Raw genomic sequence first — 25,720 nt, forward strand, 5'->3', positions numbered from 1 at the left:
TCCCTTCGGGTCATTTCTGACTTATGGTAATCCTAAGGTGAACCTACCATAGGGGTTTCTATCAAGTCACATATTCTATCCTAGCTGTACAGGAAGCATTCACAATTGCTACACAAATCTTACAGATGGTAATGTGTTAACTACAAATTAAATACATTTTGCACATGTTCTTTACCATGTCTAGTCACTGGGGTGGTTTGCACAAATATACAGGTTGAGACTCCCTCATGCAGAATTCTGAAATTTGGATTACTCCAAAATTGTCTGTGTGGGTGGGTGAAATAGTGACACCTTTGCATTCTGATGGTTCAGTGTACACAAACTGTTTCATGCATGTGTATAAGGTGTAGGCAGAACATAAATGAATTTCTTGTTTAGACTTGGGTCCCAACTCCAAGATGTCTCATGTATATGCAAAAAATAAAGCACTTGTGGTCCCAAGCATTTAGGACAAGGGAGACTCAACCTGTACCTTGTATTTGATAGATGTGTGTTAGTGCAGGCACTGAGATTTTTCCACAGCTGAAACCTCTAAACTGTACCTCTGTTGTACAGGAGGAGAAAGAAGACATTTGTGCAAAATCTTTGTCCTTAGAAATTAGATTTCTAAACGTGTGTTTGGAATGTTTAAATCTATATCCTTTTCAGGTTTACATAACAACCAAATTTGACACATCCAAATTTTTTTAGCTTAATAAAAGGTTGTTGAGAGTAATGGGAAGGAGTTTATCCCCAGCATGTTGCATTGATATCGGTCAAACAACCTAACCCTTCAAAATGACCCAATACTGCAGGTCAGCATACTGCAACCCTGTTTTTAATTCTCTATACTAGAGTACATTAGCTATAGTTTTTCCACATCCAGTTTGTAGGTTGTATGATTGAGAAGCATATTATTCAAGCAAAATAGAGTTGTACAATTTAAATTGTACATTGAATAAAATATTTCCCATTTTTTAAAAAGAAACGTGGTTAAATGATATGGCAAGGATCATGAATCCTTCAGAGCTGTCATTCTCAGCAAATTGACAAGGAAAACTCACTAGGGTTGGAACAAAGTAAATTAGTGTGCACAATGAATGGCAGTCGAGTGGTCATTCAAACGTGATTGCAAAATAACTTGTCTCCCGTTTTGAACTGACCTGTGTAATTCTTGAGGGGATCAAGTTAATGGTGTCTTACTAAGCATCTTCATAAGCAACGCAACACCTCCGCCTCTCTCTCTTCCCTGTTCATTTCAGTTCACATCAAAAGATTCTGAGAGTTATAGAATCACAGAATCATAGAACTGGAAAGGGAGCAGAGTTACCGATTTCCATGTGCACAAGTACCTTTTTGGACAGTGCTTTGTGATCTCTTGCTCCTGAGGAGCAGTTTCAGAAATTTACTCTCAACTGGGGGAACTGGGGGATCACGAATCACTGTCTAAAAAGGGACTTTTGCACATGGAAATCAGTAACTCCCCTTGTAGCCCCTTCCAGCTCTAAGATTCTGTGATTCTATGAATCTGTCGTGCCCTTCAGAATATTTTGATGGGATCCGAAATGAAATGAGAAGTAGAAAAGAGGTGGAGGGGGGGTCCAGTGGAAGCTTCTCTATTCTCCTGCCCCCTCCCCCCACTTGCCATTGTGCGCTTTCCAGGGCCAATCCTGTCTCCATTGTCGAGCTGGGTTTCCATCACAGGCATGGAGGGAGAGAAGGAGCCTAGCCACTGCCTGTTTCCCCTTTCTCGCTGGCTTTGACTGCCATGTTGCCTTAATTCAGTGCAATTCTGCCTCTTGCTTTGTCCACAGCTCCCTATGCCAACCTCACTGCTCTTTTGCTGGGCCTAGGCAACGTCCGTTCCCTGTGGTGTCCATGAAGTGCCCAACTTTCCCCTCCAGCCATCTTTCTTTGCCCACCATTACCACAGCCACTTCAGACTGTTGCTGCTCTTGCTCTCCAGTGCTGGCCAGGTTGGAATGGGTTTTTCTTCAAACCCAGCTCCCGTTCTCTCTTTCTAAGTTCCTGATGTGGGCTTTCCAACACCATTTCCAAATTCACCTCAAACTTTCCTTGTCCCTCCAAACCAATGTACACACATTCCCCTCTCTTCATTTCCCATCTCGGTGTCTCGTTAGCCAGCCTTGCATAGACCTTACCACCGCTCTCCTATTTTCTTCCTAAAACTCAGGCTGCCTTCCCTTCATTCCACCAATCGACCCACCTTAGTACCCCCAACCCCTGTATTAAATCTTCCCTGGTCAATTTCCACACAGAAGGACAGTTCCACCACTTATTCAGTTATCCAGAAACTAATAATTGGGCTTTGAAGATTTTGAATAAGACATTTATGTAGGTTTGTCAGATTTTCCAGGATCAGGATTAAAATCAGGAAAATTATCAAATTAAAGTCTGGAATTTGCATCATCCTTTACACCCTGTTACATTCCCCTACGTTTTACCCTTAACCCGTCCATAAACCATAGTAAATTATGGTTGAATCTATGGATATGGACAGCTGATTACATGAGGCCAATTTATATACAACTATATAAAGTAGACTATGTGAAGAGCTTTGTCCTGAATTTCCCACATAATACATAAACTTATAAACCCTCTTTCATGTTGGTTGGCTTGGTTCAAGGTTCACTCATTGACCTTTACGGATGAGTACAGATCTGAACTTCAGTCTCATCAGCCCTAGCATTAACACTAATGGAACAACTACTATTGGCCCTCCACATTTGCGGCTTTGACTTTTGCAGATATAATTATTTGTGGTTTTGATTAATATGTTCTTTCTAGGAATCTCTAGATCCTCTGATGAAACTCTGCCAGAGGCTGACCATGGGGTTGTGCTGGAGAACCTAGAAGTTCCTATAGAAAACACTTCTCTAGGAGTGACCTTGAAGCCTTTCATGGCTGGCATAGTTTTTTGTGGGATTTTTGGGCTATGTGACCATGTTCTAGAAGAGTTTATTCCCGAAGTTTCGCCAGCATCTGTGGCTGGCATGTTCAGAGAATGCTGTGGCATCTTCAGAGAACTTCTTTAGGCATTTGTAGGTCCTCCAGCATGATTCTGTGATCAACCTCTAGCTGACGTTGACCATAGAATTGCACTGGAAGACCTGGAGATTTCTAGAAAAGTGTTCTTTTGGGTAAAAAAAATAATGCTTTTTTATTTGCGGTTTTCCACATTCATGGGGATCCTTCAACCCAACCCCAATGAATGTGGAGGGAGAACTGTACTATCATCATGCTTCTAAAATGTTAGCAAGACAGTGCTCACATCTGCAGAAACCATTTTGATTTCTCTTAAGATGTTTTTAAGTTAGATAGTTTTATATGTAAATTGGTTTTCCATCGTTTTATCTGAAATGGGTTAAGTACAGTGCGCCTGTGTTTTACGCGGGCGTGCCATACACAGCTTTCAGCATATGCTGAAAGCTGCACCGGAAGAGCCCGTTGCGCGCTCTGGAAGAACTAATGGGGTGTGCGCCCATGGCGTGTGTGTGCCACTGGGCACCACAGGTGCAAGCCCCATTACTTCCTATGGTGCTTCAGCATTTGCTGATTTCCCCTTATGCAGAGGGATCCAGAACAGATCCCTGTGTAAGGGGAGGGCGCACTGTAGTCTGCAACGTTAGCACTTTTCTTGGACCCCTCCTTTTTTTTAAACTGTAATGTAGGTGACACTGGCAGCTATCCTTTCATTTCTAGCTTTTTCTGAACAAATCGACAAAGTACAGTGGACCCTTCCCTTACATGGGGGATCTGTCCCCCCCCCCCCCCGGCATAAGAGAAAAACGCATATGCTCGAGTCCCATTAGAAGTAATGGGGCTCGTGCCTGTGCCACCGCACGTGACATGCGGGGTGCGTGAGGGGTTTTTCCGGCGCGGCTTCCAGCATATGCTGGAAGCCTCATAAGACACACCAACATATAATGCAGACGCGTTGTAATTTAATTCAGTTTTTCTACTCATGTTTTAAAATTCTCGTCATGCTGCAGTCAGTAAAAACTGGATCACAGCAAAGGCCTGCCTAAGTAAGTACCTTGTTACCACAATAGGCAATCGGATGTCTATGGAAAGCCCACAAAACACGTTATGTTCTCCAGCAAATGCCGCTGATACTGAAAGTAATGTAGGTATACTTCAGTTAACAAAGTAGATGAGTTCCTATACTGAAAGTAATGTAGGTATACTTCAGTTAACAAAGTAGATGAGTTCCTGGGTATTACTTCTTCAACAGAAAACTTGGTACCAGAGGTAGAAGGAATGTGGAAAGAACAGTATTAGGTTCCTGCACCACAAAAAAGGAAGAGCACTTCCACGTGTTTTTAACATTTTTTGAATCTCAAACTAGCAATATGCTAATGTGAAATGAAATAACCAAGTCAGGTAAGCCTTGAAAAAAGAAACAAAAACAGCGACCACTTGAAGGCTTCTTCTAAAATACTGTACATCCAGGGATGACATTGCCCTTCACCAGCCTCCATGTTTCTTACAAGTCCCATTTTGGTGGCCAGATTAGCAGATTTATAAATCTATGATGGTGGGTATGGTTTAACATACTCCTTAGCAACTTTTTAAAAAATCTCCCAGCTAGACTGAGGTGGAAAAGAAGTAGAGTTGGAAGGCTTCAAAAGACTGTACAGTACAAAGAAACTTATTTGTAAGGCTTTGTTAACTGAGGTCCAAAACACACTGCAGACGCAATCCAGTTTGAAATCTCTCTAACTGCCTTGGCTCAGTGTAATTTATTGTGGCACCAGAGCTCTCTGACAGAGAATCAATGCCTCACAAAACAACAGTTCCCAGATTTTCCTAGCATTAGCCAGGGCAGTTAAAGCAGTCTCAAACTAGATTATTTCTATAGTGTGTTTTGGACCTGAGGTATGCCTATACATAGCTGATATGCTTAGTAATAATCGGTGCCCTTATTGTCCATGTCCTCACCATTAGCTGTCAAGTCAGCTGCAACTTAACAGTGACCCTATAAATGAGGGACCTCCAAGTCTCTCCTACCATCAGCTGCCCTGCTCAGGTCGGAGACTCAAGTCCTTGGCTTCCTTGGTTGTCTTGTGTGCCTCCAAGTCATTTCTGACTTATGGTGACCCTAAGGCAAACCTAACCTGGTTTTTTTTTGGCATAGCCACGTCCCTCCGTTTTTCTTGAATGTCCTCCATTTTGACCATGACTAAGAAGCATGAATTGACATTTCTAGGTGTGTTTTTAGCTTTTCTTTGGTCATGTCCCTCCATTTTTCTCGCATGTCCTACATTTTTACCATGACTAAGAAGCATGAATTTCTATTTCTATGCATGTTTCTAGCTTTTATGTGGGTCATGTCTCCCTATATTCTTGGACACCCTCCTTTTTGACTAGAAATTGACATTTCTAGGAGCGTTTTTTAGCTTTTCTTGGGTCATGTCTTCATTTTTCTTGAATGCCCTCCATTTTGAGCATGACTCAGAACGATGGATTTCTATTTCTAGGAGTGTTTCTAGATTTTGTGTGGGTCATATGCCTCTATTTTTCTTGGACGTCCTCCTTTTTGAGCATGAATTGACATTTCTAGGAGTGTTTCTCAGCTTTCCTTTGGTCGTATTTCCCCCAATTTTCTCAAATGTCCTCCATTTTGACCATGACTAAGAAGCATGAATCTCTATTTCTATGAATGTTTGTAGCTTTTATGTGGCTATGTCCCTCCATTTTTCTTGAACGTCCTCCATTGTGAGCATGAATCTCCATTTCTATGAATGTTTGCAGCTGTTATGTCGTAATGTCCCCCTATTTTTCTTGGACGCCCTCCTTTTTTACTATGAATTGACATTTCTAGGAGTGTTCTTTAGCTTTTCTTTGGTCATGTCAACCCATTTTTCTTGAATTCCCTCCATTATGAGCATGATTCGGAAGCATGAATTTCTATTTCTATTAATGTTTTTAGCTTTTATGTGGCAATATCCCATTTTTATCAAATGCCCTCCATTTTGAGCATGATCAAGAAGCATGATTTCCCATTTCTGGGGGCACGTCTCCCCCATTTTTCTCAAATGTCCTTCATTTTGACCATGACTAAAGAACACGAATCTCCATTTCTACTAATGTTTGTAGCTTTTATGAGGTCATGTCCTCCCCCCCCCTCAAATGTCCTCCATTTTGACCATGACTCAGAGGCATGGATTTCTATTTCTTTGAGTGTTATTAGCTTTTATGTGGGTCATGCCCCTCCATTTTTCTCGAACGTCCTCCATTTTGAGCACGAATTCACATTTCTAGGAGTGTTTTTTAGCTTTGATGTGGCCATGCCCCTTCCAATTTTCCTTGAACGCCCTCCATTTTGTGACGCTGCCTGTGTCCTCCTCCTCCTCCCCGCCCTGAAAGCGAAGGAAAGGCGGAGCTCCCCAGAGGCCTTCCTTCGACTGAGCCAGGCTGAGCCAGACTGCTGTGTGCTGCTCTGCTGTATAGCCTTCTCTGCCCTTGGAGGCGCACCCCCCTGCGCTCAGACTTCCCCTCGCCCTCTCCATTATGCTCTGCCGCTTTGTTTCGCGGAGCATACCAAGGTGAGAGTCCTGGGGGGGGGGAATCCTAAAGCCCTTGAAGGCTGGACCAAGGAGATTTGGAGGACGAAGGAGGGAGGGAAGGGAGGCTGGGATTCAGCGGGGGGGGGGGGGGAGCCAGAAAGGCGGGTGAAGTCGTTGTTGTATGCCTTCAAGTCCTTTCCGACTTACAGCATTGCTCCACAAAGTCTGGTCTTTATAAGGGAGTTTTGGACTCCAGCTCCCAGAATCCCAGGCTATTGGCCAACGTGGCCGAGGTTTCTGGGAGCTGAAGTCCAAAAAAATCTCTTAACGGGCACACAGTTTGGGGACCGCTGCCCTAACAGGGTTTCTTCAGAGGGTTTCCCCCTGAGGCTGAGAGAGTGTGACTCGCCCAAGGTCACCCAGTGAGGGTTGCATAGCCGAACCAGGATTCGAACCCTGGTCTTCTCCAGAGAGTCATAGTCCAATTTTGGAATTAATCTGTGTGTGCAACAAATAATCCACTTTGACACCACCTTTAAGCACCGTGGCCCCATCCGGTAGTATTCTGGGATTTGTAGTTTCACAACGCCTGTAGCCTCTTCTGACAAAGCGTGCTGGGGCCTCCCCAAACTACAAATCCCTAGATGGAGCCCATGGCAGTGAAAGTGGTGTCAAACTGCATTAATTCTGCAGTGTGGTAGCAGCCTGAGGATGCCTCTAACGCTAAAAAAAATGCAGTTTGACATCACTTTAAAGCGCTGTAGTTTCGTCCTATGGAATCCTGGGATTTGTAGTTCCGCAAGGTCTTTCACCTACTCTAACAAAGAGGGCTGGGGCCTCACCAAACTACAAATCCCAGGACTCAGTTGTAGCAGTGAAAGTGGTGTCAAACTGCATTAATTCTGCAGTGTGGCAGCAGCCTGAGGGTGCCTCTAACACTGTAGGAATAATGTAGTTTGACACCACTTTTAAGTGCTGTAGCATCATCCTATGGAATCATGGGATTTGTAGTTTTACATGACCTTTAGCCTTCTCTGCCAAAGACTTGTGGGGCCTCACAAAAGCTAATCCCAGGATTCTGCAGGATAGAGCCATGGCAGTTAAAGTGGTGGTGTCAAACTGCATTGTTTCTACAGTGTAGATGCACCCTGTGGCTTCTGGGGCAGACTTTGAGCTCCAAGGCCTCACCTTTTTGGAACCAGTGAATAAGGCAGTTTTGTCGGTGGTTGTTTTGTGACTTACGACAACCCTAAGGGGAACCTATCAAGGTGTTGAGTCTCACTTGTCCATGGTCACCCAGTAGATTTCCATGGCCAAGCAGGGATTCGAACCCCAGTCTCCACTGTGAGAATCACTAGAATTCCACTAGACTCACTATGGCACATTGGCTCCTCAGTGGCATGGCATATTCATTTGTTGGCCCTGTATTTAGTTGCTGGTCCCAACAGGATTGGATTTATTGAAGCTGTGGCAACTTGGTAAATCAACACTTACTGAGTTTCCATGGATTCACTGGGTCGACTTTATTTGGGACTAGATAGGCATTTGTTTCTTATTTCCTGTGGGGAGAGATGAGAATATAACCTCCTCCTTTGGAGATTTTTAAACAGAGGCTGGATGGCCATCTGTCGGGGGGGGGGGGGGGGCGGGGAGGGTGCTTTGATTGTGAGTTCCTGCATGGTGGGGGTTGGACGGGATGGTTCTTGGAGTCTCTTCCAACTCTATGATTCTATATAGGAATGTGTATGTACAGTTGGGGCTGTGATGGGGAGATTGGTAGTTATTTGCCCTTTTGTAACAGTTTAAAGTGAGTTTACATGCTTCTGAAAGGTGTTTATGACAACAGCATTAAGAGGTCCTAGTATTAATTCTGTTGTTGTGTGCCTGCAAGTCGTTTCCGATTTATGTTGATAGGTGAATCTATTTTTCTGTGACTGTTTTTCTAGGCTATATTTCTGGGTTTTCTGGGGCTGACAGTATGTGACTCACCCAAAGTCACCCAGTTGATTTCCATGGCCAACCTGGGAACTGAAGCCTGATCTCCAGAGTCGTCATGTCACAACACTCAAACCAGAACACTATACTGGTACCATTCTGTCAGGTCCTAAATACCCTAAAGGCATCAGATCCTGTGTGATTGTGGAAGCTAAGCAGGATCAGCTCTGGTTAATACTTGGGTGGGAGATCGCCAATGAATACCAGGTGTTGTAGGCTGGAGGAAAGAAGTGACAAAACCTCCTTGCCTAAGAAAACCCTATGAAATTCATGGGGTCACCATAGGTTGACAGGCAGCGTGAAGGCACGTACAGACACACCAGAGTAGTAATCTACTTTAAGGTTTGCATGCATGTGGCCCCATGTGGTGAATGTGTAATCCAGCTACCCACTTCTACTGGAAGTGCTGAAAACTGCTCAAATGGTAATGAATCAAATGAGCTTTAAATAGGGTCCCAGTAATATACTGTGTTCAAAGGTTAGGCTCAGCGTGTTCAAATGTGTATTTAGTTCTTTTCTATCCAAAGGAAGAGTTCAGCATAGTTTGCTTTATTTCACCATCAGGTCAGTTACACTAATAATTAAATATTTAAAATGGTTTGTGATCTGATTTAATTATTCACTTCCCACCAGCTTTCTTTTGTTTCCCTCTCAGATTTGCATTTTTCATGATAGAGATAAAATAATGTATTATGTACTAAAGACTTCTGAAATTTCATCTTAACCAGTCTAGACAGTGGTGGAGCTTGCTAGAAATAGCAGTTGAACAACATTTGGAGGATCGTATGGTTGGCAATCCAAGATTGGCATTCTAATCAAGCCTGAACTTTCACTCAAGTCAAAATGGCTAAAAATTGAGGTTATCATGCTTTGGACATTCCTTGAGATGGCATGACTTGTGGGAAAAGAGAATAATGTTTGGTAATGGTGAAGGCGGTAGGAAAAGGGAAAGACTGCATTGAGGGAGAGAACCAGTGTTGTGTAGTGGACACCATGAAACCCACTGGGTGACTTTGGGCAATCGCATGCTCTCAGCCTCAAGGGAAGGCAATAGCAAACTTCCTCTGAACAAACCTTGCCAAGAATATATCATAATAAGGCTGCCTCAGGGTTACTATAAATTGGAAACAACTTGAAGGCACACAATACACACACACACACACACTACAGGTGGATTAGCTCAATTCAAGGAAATGGTGGCCCTGAATTTGTGAGACTCCAGGGCTCATAGAGGTCTCTCATTTATAGGCCACCATAAAACTAACTTGATGGCACAGTACAACATTGGTCGGCAGATAAAATGTGTTACATGGTTTAATAAATGCATCTTACAAAGTAATTGGAAATGCTGTTGCACAGGCCAGTGTTTTAACTCTGTCCTGTCCTCTTCCAGAAATGCAATTGGATTTATTGCACCACTTGGCTGCCTGGCCTCCAGGCAGAAGCACACTCTTCCTGACTTGCCTTATGATTATGGTGCTCTTCAACCCCATATTAGTGCAGAAATTATGCAGCTTCACCACAGCAAACATCATGCGACATATGTAAATAATTTGAATATTGCTGAGGAAAAATACAAAGAGGCCCTGGCAAAAGGTATGTGTTGTCATATGTTAGTGAAGGTGATACTCTTTTCTTCTAGAACCGTTTGTGAGGCCAATTGCATTAATCTTTGTGACTGAATTTTATGGTATGTTTTGAAGCAAAAGTAATATCTTAACTCTTAATGCTGATATTTTTTCTTTAAACACTTACTAGATTAGTAAGTTTGTAAAATTGGATCTGTTACCATGAGACAACAAACTAGACTTCTGCAGGAATCCTGACTTTTCATGAGTAAACATACTAATACACATTGCTGAGTGTTCCCACATGCATCAGGTGGGCAACTGAACAAGCTGCAGAGGTTTGTTGCATGGTTCGTCTCTTGCATTGTCAGGCAAATACGGTAACTTCTTGTCTCTGTCCCATTCTCTCCCAACAACCTAGGAAAGGAATAAACACTGTTCTTGCTACACAGGTGCCCATCTAGTAAACTGCCGAATAGATTGTCAAATAAACTACTAGAATATACTTATTCTGGAGGTTTAGGATATGCATCTGACTCTGAATATGCATATGACGTTGACAATTTGTTTTAAGGTTTGAAACATGTTATTGGTCCTCTGCAAATTCCATATATTTCATGATAGCTTGCTTACAGTTGCACCCTAATTTACTTAGTTTAATAATTTTTCAAAGCCAGTGGTTATGGAATTTTTGAGACAGCTGTTAATTTAACTGTTTAGCCATTTAAAAGACAGCTTGTCTCATTTTTTTCCTAGTGTGCCAGCATAAAATTTCATTAAAGGTGCACATTGCCTTTCTTTGTAAATGTTCCATATAAGCTGTGCAGAAAAAAAACAGAAAAGGGGAGGAAAAGTACTGTTATCCTGGCCTTAATGATTAATGTGGGATAGGAATGTGCTTTTTGCTGGTGGCTGAAAGATAAGCAAATAGCTGTCCACAGCCTCTCTATTTAGGATGTAGGCAAGGCAGATTCTTGAGTGCTGCCAATAGATATGTTGTCCAATGAGCAGACTACCTGAAGCAAAAAAAAAAAAAAAAAAAAAAAAAAAAAAAAGTCAACAGAGAGCAAAGTAGATTATTACAGAAATTGATACGAATTAGTATTATATCTTTTATGTTGTGTTCATGAATAATTCCTTTGTCCGACCTGGGAAGGCTTTTTTTCACTACTGGAGGAAAATTTTCAGAGAACCAGTACTGTTCCACTATCTCTATAGAGAGTCCATCTGACTGTGGCCTTCCCATAATTATCATCAAATAACAACCCTTTAAAATGTTTCCACACCAGCTGGTCATTCTAAGAATTAGAAGCTGAATGTCCTCCATTGTCATTATCCCTTATTTCCTTTGTGTCTTAAATTTAGATTTCAGAGATATAGCCGTATTAGCCTGGAATATCAATATGCAAAGGCATTTTGTGGCACCTTTGAGGCTAGCTGCGTAAAAGAAGTTGTAGCAAAAGCTTTTGTAGACTTGGTCTAAGGATGTAAACTAAGGGCCCTTTACAGATGGGCACCCTAGTACGTACTCCGTATGTACTAGGGTTGCCTGGGGGCATCTCTTCTAGATGCCCCCAACCCTAGTACGTACAGAGTACGTACAAAATGGCAGCGCCCTGTCCACATTACGACATCATGGCCGCGCTGCCTCCAAACGGAGTGGCATGGACGTGATGTTGTGGTGCCGCGGAAGGGCGCCTGTGGCGCCCTTTCCGCGGCGCCGGAAGGAGCTCCATTTTGGAGCTCCTTCCTGGGTTTGTGTCACTGTTGCAGCCTTTACGTGGCTGCGTCAGTGACACAAAGGAGAAAGGGGCCAAGTGGCCCCTTTCTCCCTTTCCCTGCCGCTGTTGGGGTGTCCTTGGGGCTTGAAGTCCCACGGACACCCCTTTCCAGGCCGTGGGGAAGTGGCCTTTTGCCACTTCCCGGGGCCTGGAAAAGCGGCAGATGGGAGCCTCAGGGCTGCTGCTGTGGCAGCTGAGGCCCTGATCCGTTGGGGAAAGGGGCGGGTACAGGCCGCCCCAAAAGGGGTGGTCTGTAAACTGCCAAAGTCTATGAAAGCTTATGCTACAATGTCTTCCTCACAGTCTCAAAGGTGCTACAAGATCTGTTTGCATACTTAAATGTAGATTGTAAGTCTGAGAACATGCTGCATATATTTTTTAGATCATTGTGGCCTTATGTAATTCATAATACCAATACTCTAGACCCATTAAGTAGAGCTTGCATCACAGGTGTTCGTCGGATTTTACTATAGTTGGGATTGACAATTTAGGCCTGTGAGAACCATTTTGGCTAAAGTATGGAAATTTTTAAAAAGTCTAAGATCTATATAAAGAACAAATGTGTCAGAACTATTTGAATTGCACATTTTGATAACTGCACAAAACTTCCTTTGGATTTGTTTAATTGGTTAGAAGCATAAAAATGTTTAAATATCCTTCAGAACAAACAGTAGTACTAGAAGAGACTCAGATATGCCCCTTTCTAAATCAAGATAGCTTACAATAATGAGCAGTCTGTTTAGTGCCTTGCCTCTGAAGCCTGATATGTTTTCCATGCTGATTTTGATATTTCTGTTATTCTTCATTTCTGTTGCTGGTTTTCATTTGTTGATAAAGGTTTTATTGTAATTTATCATATTATGTTGGATCTTGTAAGTGGTGTATCAATATTTTAAATTAGTATCTATAACTAGATAATTCAGACAGATATGAGTTTGGGATTTTTAAAATCATGTTTGGTTTCATGGTTTATGGATATGCTTTAAAGGCACAGTGCATACAATATCTGGAAAGTTCTATATTTATAATTTCTCGGCAAATGTTTGTTTCTTTATAAGCTGTAATTGTTTTTTTATCTTCCAAATAAAAGTGTAATGCTTTATGCCTTGGTTTATCTTAGATTATCAGTTAATTTGTCTGGTTTTTTTTACCTACAGGTGACGTAACTGCCCAAGTATCTCTTCAGCCAGCTCTGAAGTTCAATGGTGGAGGTCATATTAATCACACTATCTTTTGGACAAACCTTTCTCCTAATGGTGGAGGAGAACCAACAGGTTTGTAATCAAAATGCTTCAAGTATTATAATTCTGCTAAGCTGAACTTTTATTGAATACAGGTTTGAAAATAGTAACCTGAGAAGCAGTTCTAGGCACCTTTAGCTGTCAGTGGAGCTGGATTTTTAATAAACTGTTATGATATCTGGTTGCTGGTTCCATTAATTTTACGTTTATTTATGTAAACAAGCCTCCGTGCTTTATATACAGAGTAATAGCACATGGGAAGAGAATTTCTTCCATCTCTATTTTTTTTTAAAGCTTAATACGAGTTGCCCTGATTCACAAGGGGAATTCCATATGTACAAGCTGGTGTCTACATGCAAAGCATCCTTTACTGTACATGTGAAAGTAGCTCCACAAAAGGAACAGATTAATAAATGTGTGGCCAAGTGTTATCCACTTTGAACTAAACACAATGGAAGCTTGTTGGGGATTAAAAAATAATAGATGTTCAAGGATAGTCCTGTTTTCGTTAAGACTGTATACTTCAGGGCTAAGAAGTTTAATCCCTTGCCTTCCTACTGTGTCCTGATGAAAATAGCTTGCTCTAGCTGTCTGTCTCACACAGAGAGACCTCTATTGGCTTTAGAGGAAAAGCCATCTGTGGCACCACTGAAAGCATTTTTCCAATGGTTAATATTGATGCTTAGAGAGAAGCTACTTCTCATTGGGGTTTTTTGACTGAGAAAAAAGGATTAGTACTCATTTATCCATGAATACTGCAGTCTCACTGAAGCATACCTTCCTCTAGTTTACTATTACTCTTTCTTTATCTTCATATGCTTCCAAGCAACATGTTTAGGGCACATGTACTTAGGCCTTTAGTTTGTGTCCAGTCCACACACTGTGTTATCTCTGTGTGCATGGTTTGAATGGGTTTTTGGATCGGGATAACTGTTACGTTTGTTCTGATATATTTTCATACTACTTTAGCAATAAAAAACCCTTCTCAAGTTTGTTTACACAATAGAAGTGACAAATGAAATATAAATACTGCTAACTAAAACAGGAACATTAGAACATTTAAAATATTTTTATATCAAACCTTATGGATAGGAGGAAATTAGAATGAGCTGTGAGGCAGGCACTTATTTAGACAGTGTAAACTGAACTGTGCCAAATAACCTTCCATGATCTTTTCTGCTCCAAAACATTTGGACTACAATTTTTAGATTTCCCAGCCAGCATGGCAAGAGCAGGCAAGATTATATGTTCAGGATCAGTGCAAATGTGTTGCTGGACATGCACTTAATTGTGTTTGATAAACTGAGGGTGAGATGAAGAGCTTAGTGGAAGGAGTATTCCATTTGTCTGCTTCCCTTCTATTGAAGATGGTTAAGACTTGGTCATCTGTACCTAACCTCTGAAATAGTTGTATGAAATAATAGTAATAGTAATAAAATTTATTCGGTCTTTGACCAGTATAATGGAATAATAGATAGTAAACTAATTATGTACTGTATTTTTGTGATTTTTATAAAAAAGGGGAACTAATGGAAGCCATTAAGCGTGATTTTGGCTCCTTTGCAAACTTCAAGGAGAAACTAACAGCTGTCTCAGTTGGTGTCCAAGGATCTGGATGGGGATGGCTTGGTTTTAATAAAGAACAAGGTCGATTGCAGGTTACTGCCTGTTCCAATCAGGATCCTCTGCAAGGAACCACTGGTGAGTTTTTGGAAATGGGCTGAAATGGAAAGATACAACTTTTCTTGTGCAGTTGAATGTCACCAGGAACAAGTACCCTTTTTGCTCCTCTGTTAAGAAGGATGTCATGGTGGAGCTTCCATTAGGCTCTCCTTTGCACAGCACTTTGGACAGAAGGGGAAAATAGGCATTTTGTTCATTGTTTTAAGTTAATCTGGTTTTTTAAAATAAATTCTAGCAGCTCTACTCTATTAGATAGTATTTTACTTCCTCTCTTCACCCCTGCATCCTGTGTTGCAAGGGAGAGATCCTTTGGCCCATGGGACAAATTCAGGCCATTGAGAATTAAATGGAAACTGTGGGGATTCTACCATTTATCCCACCACTGTGATCACCAAATGTGGGGATTTCAGTTTATGTCCCACCACACTGCCATCAGTTGTATGGATTTATTTCGGGCCATCTCACCACTGTGGCCAAATGTGGGGTTTCCACCCTTTGACCCACCATCTGAAGACTTCCACGGTGGCCACTGCAATTCCAAGAGTGAGGGTTTTTCCGGATCCTCTTCTCTGCCACAATGTAAGGACTTCCTCCTATCTTACCTGTGTGATAATCACTGTGGGGACCATCTAATTGCCCCCAAGATATTTATGAGGATTTAGGCAGCATTTATCCCATATTCAATGCTGCCACCACAGACACCTTGTCTAAATCCAAGCTCTCAGATAGACTTTTCCAAAGGCCAAAAGCATATTAAAACAACTAAACAAATCTTTATTTACAGCAGTTAAACACAACACAGCAGATTTTATATTTGAAACATCACACTAGCACACAGATTCATCTCAGATTAATTGAGACCCTTACAAACTCACAACTCAGGCTGATGTCTCTCATTCCAGCCCTAGTCTAACACCAATCTAACTCAAATACTGCACAGAGCTAGCTAACTGCCCACTCAAGCTGAACTTTGAACTGTCCTTCACCAGCTTTATGCAGATCTCAAACATTCCACTAACTAGCATTCATCTCAACACTCCATTCTCCCCTCCTTCCAAACAGCTCCTTACCTCATATTCTAGTGTACAATCTTAAATCCAACAACATTTTCAAATACAAACTCATGACAATACATGGGGGCCTCCCCAAAGCTGTGCTTCTGCCCCTTCCAATTGGGAAGGTGAGAAGGGGAGTCTGATCAGGTGTAACAGGGATTCCTTCTGCCTCATTCACTTTTGTAATGTGGGAGCCCAAGGGAGGACCCCAATTTTATCTCCAGTCAATGCTGAAAGATAACAGTTGGGTGGCAAGGGGTTTATGAAGAAACTTCCTTCATGCAGAGGAGAACATTCTTGCTTCTCATTGCATGCAAAAACTGGAAATGGGCATTGGGAAATCACACAAGTGGGGGCTTGGAGGAGGAGAGTTCTGCCTCTGGCACCATTTGATCCACTTACTTGGTCTTGAGGTAGTAATATTCCACACACACCCCTTTATCCTGAAATTTTCCTGCCACTACCATATTAAATGCATTCTGGTTGTGGGATTTAACTGCATTTTGAGGAGGGCAGAGTGTTTAATGTAATGGATAAGCTACCTTGACAATAAACTATCTGGAGTTGCATGATTTATTAACTTGATTATTTTATGTAATTCTGATTTTGTTTGTAGTGGGTAAATGTGAGAAACTATGTAGGGTGCCAAAGCCTTGGCCCCAGCCATTAGCCATCCATTTGTTTCTCTTGCATCTAAGAACTCAACAAAACTTTCCTACACACTTCTAAGCCCTAAAGGTTAGAATTCCTTGTATTAGTAAACATAGGAATTCTGAGAAAGTTGGATTGCATATCAAGTATCTGTTTAAGCACCCTTTTTTTGGGCTCGAACTGTGACATCTGCCCCAAAGAATCATTGTGGAAACACCTAGACTTAAGCAAACAGAATACTTTAAAATAAATGTTTGATGGCTAAATCGTACGTTAAAATCAAGAAGCTGTCAAGTACTTAACCCCGTGAAGGACAAAGGGTTAGGATTAGGAATTTGTATTTTTAAATGTCTGTGAACAAAGTAGTGTTATTTGCTGGTTTCAGATGTAATGTAGTAATCATCTGAAGTGTGGGAAAATGCTCTAATAACTTGTTTAATTTTCATAATACTGTAGCCATATTTCTGCTTTCTTCTAGGTCTTGTTCCTCTGCTAGGAATTGATGTATGGGAACATGCATATTACCTTCAGTATAAAAATGTTAGACCTGACTATCTCAAAGCTGTCTGGAATGTGATCAACTGGGAAAATGTATCTTCAAGATATGCAGCTTGCAAAAAGTAGAGTTCAATTTTTGTACAGACATGAACAAGAACCTTGGTGTTCCTTGGATTATTTTTGTACAAGGTCTAACAGCTGGCTTGCTAATTTCTCCACCACTGAAAATATAGCACATCAAACAAAAGTTCTTTGCCAGTGAGCTAAATGTTTGTCTAATTTGGTGAGAGTTAATAAAGTGTAGTTCTTAGAAGTGCTAATCCGCTCTTCAAAACAGTAATACTTGATCCAATGCTCTGAAAGAATGATTTTCAAAACATCAAGATTACAGCCAAAATCTTTTTTGATGATGCTTCCTTCAAGTGTGTTTCTTGTGCTGCAAAGAATGAGCTAGGCATACCAAATTTATGAGGAGGATGATTTTATAGACTGGATTTCATGAAAGCTGATGTATGTTAGAGCCTGGAAGTGCTTGAATAAAAGGCAGTCTGTTATAGTCTTCCGAATGACAATTGTTTTGTTTAAACACTTGATAAATACAATAGCAAGATTCTGAATATATCTTGCAGTGGTTAAAGACGGATAGGTTGGCTTTCATAAAATCTGTTAACAGGAGAAAAAAGTCATAATTAGAGATCTGTGGTTGGAGTGTTCTGCATGCGTGCATTTTTCTTTTATCTGTTTTAGAGGAAGTATCCATTTATGGCTCCTTTTGTAGTGTACTGTTAACAATGGATGATAACCAATTTGTTTTCTGATATTGGTCTGTCTGGCTTTCTTTTTTGCACTACAATGTGATATATCAACTTGGTTCTCAAAATAAATTCTAAAATTGACTCAGCTACATGATTAACCATGAATATGCTTTTAATTGTAACACTATTTAAAAATACAAGGCCTTAAATATGGTATATTTAGGGGTAGAATTCCTGCTCTGATACCTTTTATTGTTTTCAAAAATGCCCGATAGTTTGATGTGAGCTTGCTCAGTCTTACTGGACTTGATGAAAAATAGTATTACATAATGAGACTGAGCATACTGTTACTACAGATACACATAGGCACAATTTACATCTGAAAATATGGGCAGTACTGCAGTATGGATTGTTATGAGTTAGCAAACATTTAAATGAAGTCTAAGATCTTTTATAAATAACAATGAGAAAAGATAAAGTAAATTAGGCTGCATCCACATTCAGAAATAATCAAATTCGATGCAGGTTTAACTGCCATGGTTCAAGACGTTTAGCCTTCTTTGTCAGGGCTCTGGTGCCACAACAAACTACAGTTCCCACAGTTCCATAGCACTGAGCCAGTTAAAGTGGTTTCCAAATGGATTATTTCTGCAGTGTGGATGCAGCCACAGTTAAATGGTATTTTGAATGGTATTTTGTTAGTTGTCCCTCTTCCATTTCATGTTAAAATAAGAAGAGAAGAAGTCTCCTCTCCCCTGTATTTTTAAATGATGGTGTTTATTCCCTGATCTCCATGCTGAGATAATGAAGCCCTTTCATGGGTTCCACTGCATAGCAAAGGATTGTCTTTACTAAAAATTGCATCTTGATGATGAATCTTCCTTTGTTGGTTCCTTCTGAAGGAAATCCCCACTGCATCTGCACTTTACAAAGAAACTAATACCTTGAGTCCATTTTCTGGTTTTCATTTTTTTAAATCTCTAGTTTTTATATGTTGTATTTCTTATTGTGTTTTTATTTGTAAGAGGCTGCTTGAGGCCTAAAGTTCAGAAACAAAGGCTTTCTCTCTCTTAATTTTGCATTAAATGAAATTTCAAGCATATGTAAAAGGTCCATGCAGTACAAACTTCTACATATATGAAGCTCTATGGGTCATTTACTTGGAAATTATGTTTTATATAAAGCAAAGAAGAAAAACTACTGTGAAATCTGAAATTATAGGAAGTATATTGTTTAACCTCAAGTAGACTTGGTGTAAATGGCTAGATCTTTTCCTTAAAATAAAGGTGGCTATAGATGAAGAGCTACATAATGCAGTAAACATTCACAGCTTTTATCACTTTTGTGTTTGGTGATCTGTTCATGTATTTTTTGTTGTTGTTGTCAAGTCCACTTTGACTTATTATAACCCTACGAATAAGAGAACTCCCAAGAATCCTGCTCATGTCTTGCATACCCATAGCCCAGAATTTGATGAACAAATCCACAAACACAGAGAGAAAAGCTGTGGTTTCAAAAAAATAACAACAACCTAATATATTGTTACTAAAGAAAGAGCCATGCTGAAAAAACACAAGCTGGCTCATGTGGTGGGCTTATTGAGCTGCACCAACTCAGTTTTCTTGGGCCAAAACATGATAACAGCTCCTCCCTGACTGCTATACTATGGAATACATTTCTGAGAAATGTGGAATCTTTTTTAATTTGATAGATTTTTATCCTGCATCTTTCCTCCATCTATCCTGCATCTTTTGATATGATATGGATGGTTCTCTCCCCATCCCCCATGTCCTCAAAACAAGAGGGAATGGCTGGTCCGTGGTCACACAGTGAATGTCATGGCTTAATGGGAATCAGAGCCTGGATTTTATAAGCTTCCATCTAATTCTAGCTTTGATCTTCTTGGAAAGGCGGTATTATTATTATTATTATTATTATTATTATTATTATTATTATACCATACTTGTTCCTTACCCCCATGTCAGTAGCAGGAAACCTGCTCTTCAGCATTATAGTCTGCGTTAGTTCTGCAACCATCCTTGACAGCCATAAAAACCAGCCAGGAATAAACTATGAGCTGAAGCACTCCTATGTATGAGTGTTCATATTTCTACTTTGCATTTCTGTTCTCTGAACAACTGACCAGTTTGTAGTATAATAAGATTAAATAATTTCCATTTATAATTTTTGAGTTGTGACTAAGTATTTGAACCCTTGAAACTTCTCCCATAAAACTTAACATGTCAGAGCTAAAGTAGCAATGCATTGACCCTCTTCTTTAAAACCTGCTGTGTTAGTTGTGCACTTGATTCTTGATAAGTATGTATGTGTGTATGTATATGAACAGTTTATACAACTGGAACTCTTGGAAGAATTCCACAATTAACTGTTGCTATGACTGAGTGTGCCTGCATTATACCCCCAATCTTGAGTCTAAAATAACTTTCCTCAAGATTGCAATAGGTGCGGAGTTCATCTGTTTTTGACAATCTACTGTGGTCTTTATATATTGTGCATCTGCCCCACAATACAGTATTTCCTGTAAAATGAGGATTCTGAATTAATGCAGAGAATTTTTCTTAACTCAGTGGGTTATTGTGGGTATTAATGTAATTGCAAGGTGGTCATTCTCTCATCCTTCCAAATACTAAGGAAATAAAAAGATAGGTAGCATGTATGAAGAGCATTGCTATGTCTGCTGCCATCATTTGCCAAGAAAGGGAGAGCAGTAGGTGGAAGAGGATGCCAGAAAATTCTTGGCAATGCAAGTCCTTCACCTGCAAAACAGTAACTTTTTAATAGATGTTAATTGTAAATCTCTTATTTGTCCAGCAGATGGAGCTTCAATACCACAATTTGGTTTACATAAAATTCTTATGGCACCTTAAGGAGAACACAATATTGGTTTTGCATGGTGATCAATTTCTTTTGGAGAATGTATTTTCCAAATTGTTATAGAATCAATTAGCTTACATTTATTTGGTTTGCACCTTGGTGTTCCATGTAGGCTTTTCCAACCCTTAGTCCCTCTAAAACAAGAAGTGTATCCACACTCATCATTAAAATGTTTATGTACTTCCCTGGCTGAGTGGGCAAGAGCAGTGGCTCTTAGGACTGTTTTTTTAAAAATTTAATGTCCCAGGTACTAGTCCTGTATTTGTGCCAAATCTCTATAATTGTCTGTTTTCTGGAAGCTCACATTCCATAGGATTAAACCATGGTGAGTATAGTAGTATCAAAGTACTATAATTGTGCTATGTGGATAAACCCCAGAAATGCAACCCGGCCATATCTGGTTTTATTCATTTGGGACATTTTGTGCAATCCTGGACTCTGGAGAACAGGGTTTTACTCCTCACTCTGCCATGGCCCATCAAGTTACCTTGGGCAAGGCACACTCTCTCAGCCTCAGAGGAAGGCAAAGGCAACCCCCTTCCCCTGAACAAATCTTTCAAGGTAAAAATCTGTGATAAGGTTGCCTTAGGGTTGCCATAAGTTGGAAAGACTTGAGGACACACACACACACAAAAAACAAAAAACAAAAAACAAACAAAAAAGTAGTGAAAAAGGAGTAGCCAAAAAGAGAGCATTATGAAATGTAATCCTTTCCCCTGTCCATCTTCATTTTCTTGGTTCTCACCAGAGAGAGAACCATAACTCTCACAATTCATCTGTCCCAACCGATGCCCTCTTTTCTTCTAATTAAAATATGTCATCCATTTTGGCAAATAACATTTTATTCAGAGAAATGACAAAGTTAGAGCCGGTCAGTTTGCCTAGACTTAAACATCCAAAGTAAAAACAGGTTTTCAGTGTGAAAGAGAAAGCACTTGGTTAATACTAACTCCAAATTCCATTGTTAGATTTAATTATAGCAGACTCTGAATCAATAAAATTTACATATATATTGATAGTTCAGCAGTTTGCTTCAATAGGTCTATCCTATTGGGACTATTGGATTTGAGGTTTGGGTGGATAGCATATGTCCTTCTGATGTTGGATTATAATGCCCATCATACTCTGTCATTAGCTATTTTAGCTAGAGCTGATGGAAGCTGAAGTTTGACAACATCAAAAGGTCTTCAGTTGCCAACTCCTAAGTTATGGTAACCCTATGAATGAGAGCTCTCTAAGTACCCTGGTAATCAATTGCTCTACTCAGGTCTTGCAAACTCAGGGCTGTGGTTTCCTTGACCTGTGGTGAGGTCTTCCTGGTTTCCTACTGCTTTCCATTTTACCAAGCATTATTGTCTTTTTTACGGAGTTATGTCCTCTCATGGGATGTCTAAAGTACAGTCTCTTCAGCTTAATCATCTTGGTTTCTAGTGAGAATTCAGGCCTAGTTTTCTTTAGGACACATTAGTCTTTTTAGAGGTCCATAGAGTCTTGTAGAGTTCTTTCCACTGACCTTGATATTTAATGATACATCTTTATACTTGATTGAGGAGCTGTAGAATATTTCAGATGACTGCCTTGGCTACTGGAAAGAGAGAGGGCAGACCTCAGAGAGAAAAATCCAACCTTCCAACTATGGGATCCATAGCCTTTCTGTTTCCCTGACACAGCTATGCAACGGCAAGTGTGGAGGGCAAATGAGATACTATTTATCTTCATTCCTGTGCCTAGATACTCCCCCCCCCCGAAGAAAAATAATAAGTGGCTTCAAAAAAGGGGGAAAAATAAATAAAGCACAACAATTCTCTCTTCTTTAGCTGTTCCCAAGCCTGATGATCTCCCCAAAGCAAGGATTGCTCTGCCTATCCATTTTTACACTGGTTTTGTTTGTGCATGTGTGTGTGTGTGTGTGTGTGTGTGTGTGTGCATATATTGGCTTGTGGATAACAACTTAATAATATACACATTGTCTCAGATGTTATCCTGAGAGTCATAGATGCCAATAAACAAAAATGCATTGCCTCAGGAAATAATATGCTTAGCCAAAAGAAAAAAGAAAAGAAAAAGAGTGTGGTGGGAGGGGGAAAGAAAGGGACAATATACTGTATGACCAAATCTATGGAATCTCCCCAGTAGAGGGAGATCTTTCCCTATTTTGTCTTCTACTCTGGGATCTAATAATATTGTACAGTATTTTCAAGTTTGCTCTGCTGGAAGAAGTTCGGATTATTCAGGAAATACAATTCTGAACTTTTAAAAATGCTAACCCTGTGCTGGGTGTTGAAAAGAACATGAAGCCAGGCTTCGTCTAAAAGTCTTGCAATCTTGGATTTGAAATCTTATGGAAGTTCGGAGAACTAGCAGTGAATAGTCAGAATGGATACCCATCACCATCAGCCTCAGAAGCAGTACATATCTGTATATCAGTTGTCAGGGAGTGTGAGTAGGAGGATTTAATTGGACTTATGGCTTGCTGGTGAGCTTCCCATAGGCTACTAACTGACCACTGTGTGAATAGAATGCTGAACTAGATAGGACTTTGATCTGATCCAACATGGCTTTTTGTAGGTTCTTCATCTGTATTGGATAGGTGAGGGGGGGGGAATGTTGTCTTGTGCCTTTAATTTATTTCTGACTTACGGCTTGAGGAGAATGTATCAAGGAACTTTCTTGACAGGTTTCTTCAGAGGGAGGTTGCCATTTCCATCTCTTGAGGCTGAGAGAGTGTGACTTGCCCAAGGTCACCTAAGCCAATAAGTATATGCACAAAAAATTGATTTATTCAAACAGAACAAGTATGTTTCAGTAGGACAGGAATTACCAAATGTAGGGCTTACCCTGTAACTAGATGTCCACTCCAGCCCTCAAACAACGGTCCTTTCACACTACATAATTATAGTTAATTATTCCAGTTTAAAATCCATGGTTCCATTCTATGGAATCCTGGGATATGTAGTTTAGGGAGAGGTATTTAGAATGCTTAGCCAAAAGGTTCTAGTGCTTCACAAATCTCAGGATTCCTCAGGATGTTGTCATGGCAGTTAAGATGGAATCATAGTACTATTTTTGTCTTGTGTGAAAGGGCCTAAAGTTTAATCCCTGTCACAATAATCCCCAAAAGCAACAACAGTATATAATCCATTTGTATCATGTCAGGTAATGAGGGACCGGCTTCATGGATAGACTGTATTCTTTGTGTCCCTTTCAAAATGATTATGAATGAATAATCATAACCCAACATATTCAGCTCAGGAAAACAGAATGTATATAACTTTAGAAAAAGAAGCAAAATAGGGAATTCTCTCTTGCATTAAATTAAACATTCCCAGCATAATGACAAGAGGAGATCTAGTCTTGCTTTTCCCTGTCCTGACTACACCACTCTTCTGTGTGGAAGGAGTTAGCACAGGCAATATCCAAATACTGCAACCCACCTACACTTGAGAGAGCTATTGTTATATGCCTTCAGGCCATAGCTGCCTTATGGTGACCCTGTTATAGTTCTTCCTTGCCAAGATTTCTTCAGAGGACATTTGCCATTACCTTCCTCTACCACATGTTTTTTCTGAATATGCACATTCAAAGATTTAATTCTGATCAAATTACGTACAGACTTTCTCCTCTGGCAATAATGGGCAGCCCTTTCTATTTTTGTACCAGTATTAATTGCAATTTCTTTTTTAAAAACCTACACAAAGCCCTCATCTTTTGTTCACTGCTGAATCTGCAGGTTTGCAAAAGGTATAGAAAACCTGAAACCCACATCCTCCCCAAATGAAGACTATCTGAAAAAGCATTTTGAAAAAATGGGAGGGCATTTTCAAAACTGGTGTTGCCAGCTCTCCAAACAAAGTAAACGTGATTTATCCCCCCCAGACATTTTTATGATCAGATCTTTCAAAAACAAAACAGGAACAATGGGAGTTACAGGAACTCAGCTGGGAGCTATAAGAGCTGAAGCCCAAAATATCTGGAGGGCCCCAGATGGCCTACCCTACCTTGGTCAAGGTAGACAAGTGTCCTGACCTGATGTGAAGCAGGACACTTGTCTACCTTGACCAGGGTAGGGTAGGCCATCTGGGGCCCTCCAGATATTTTGGGCTTCAGCTCTTATAGCTCCCAGCTGAGGATGTAGCTCCATAGGGGCAACATGAGGACATTTTACCCCTCAAATAAGAATTCTGCATTAAATTTGCCTTCAACATCCCCTGTCCCCAAAATTGCTAGCATTGCAGTGACTTAAAACTTCAGCTGAACATTTTGAAATTGAGCTTTGGCATCCAAAGAAAAGGGCAGGGAAAGGTACCAAGGGAATGTGAACAGAGAAAATTGAAGGATCAAGGCATGAACAATTTTCAGTGCCTCACTCTGCAGTGCTAGAAAACTGAAGACTGAAAACAAATTGATGGAGGGGGCAGACTTCTCATTTGGAGGAGCAATGCCTTCATTTGCCTCCCATAGCGAGCAGACCCAATGGTAAGAGAGAATGTAAGTTGTAGTCCAAAACACCTTGAGGGCACTGAGTTGCCTACCCCTTCAACATCAACCTTTGCAGGATCTCTTTTTTTTGCAAGCGTTTAGAGTCTTGAATTCCACATAGACCTAAAAGAATCCTGAGCCCAAGTACTGGTTCTGAGTTCCAGAACTGGATGGAACTCTTGTCATCCACAAAAATTCCTTTCCTGTTTTCCCCAATCTTTCTTCATTTCACCTGTGTAAACATAGGATGGGTGGGGTGTATTTCTAGACATAGATCTAGAATTACCATCTACTCTCCCTACTCTTTCTGGCCTCTCAGGACACTTCTTGATCCTTCAAACTGGAGATTCCCAACTTGGGACCTTCTGCACATAACTCATGTCCCCTACCACTGATTTATGGTCCCTACTTGAATATTAAAGAAAGTGAACTAAAGAAAAGAAGTGGCGAGACAGAAGCTCGGAGGGACTGGTGGTGGAATTCAATAATATATTGGCCAAGATCCACTGTCAGTAGAAGGATTCCTCCTCTCCACTGCAAACTCCAGGCACCCCTAAAACTTGCTCTGGTGCAGGAGTGGTCAACTTTATGGAGTCCAGGTGATAGGCTT

The 25,720-nt window shown here is 40.6% G+C and overlaps 1 protein-coding gene across 3 annotated transcripts; it reads left to right on the forward strand.

Moving 5' to 3' along the window:
* Nucleotides 1–6,377: 6,377 nt before the first annotated feature.
* SOD2 (superoxide dismutase 2) lies at nt 6,378–17,208 on the forward strand. 3 transcript variants are annotated; one of them, XM_089530108.1, is made up of 5 exons: nt 6,378–6,548; nt 9,898–10,100; nt 13,011–13,127; nt 14,616–14,795; nt 16,962–17,208. In XM_089530108.1, the coding sequence occupies exons 1-5, from the start codon at nt 6,514–6,516 to the stop codon at nt 17,105–17,107; spliced, it is 681 nt and encodes a 226-aa protein (XP_089386234.1). In that variant the 5' UTR covers nt 6,378–6,513; the 3' UTR covers nt 17,108–17,208. The 3 variants fall into 3 exon arrangements, with proteins under 3 accessions (XP_089386234.1, XP_089386236.1, XP_089386235.1); XM_089530110.1 differs by lacking the exon at nt 6,378–6,548 and adding an exon at nt 6,857–6,923; XM_089530109.1 differs by lacking the exon at nt 6,378–6,548 and adding an exon at nt 8,303–8,595.
* Nucleotides 17,209–25,720: the final 8,512 nt, after the last annotated feature.

This window comes from Sceloporus occidentalis, unplaced genomic scaffold, assembly GCF_023333645.1.
Source record: "Sceloporus occidentalis isolate IW3139 unplaced genomic scaffold, rSceOcc1.0.p SCAF_6, whole genome shotgun sequence".
In the NCBI taxonomy this organism is placed as follows: Eukaryota; Metazoa; Chordata; class Lepidosauria; order Squamata; family Phrynosomatidae; genus Sceloporus; species Sceloporus occidentalis.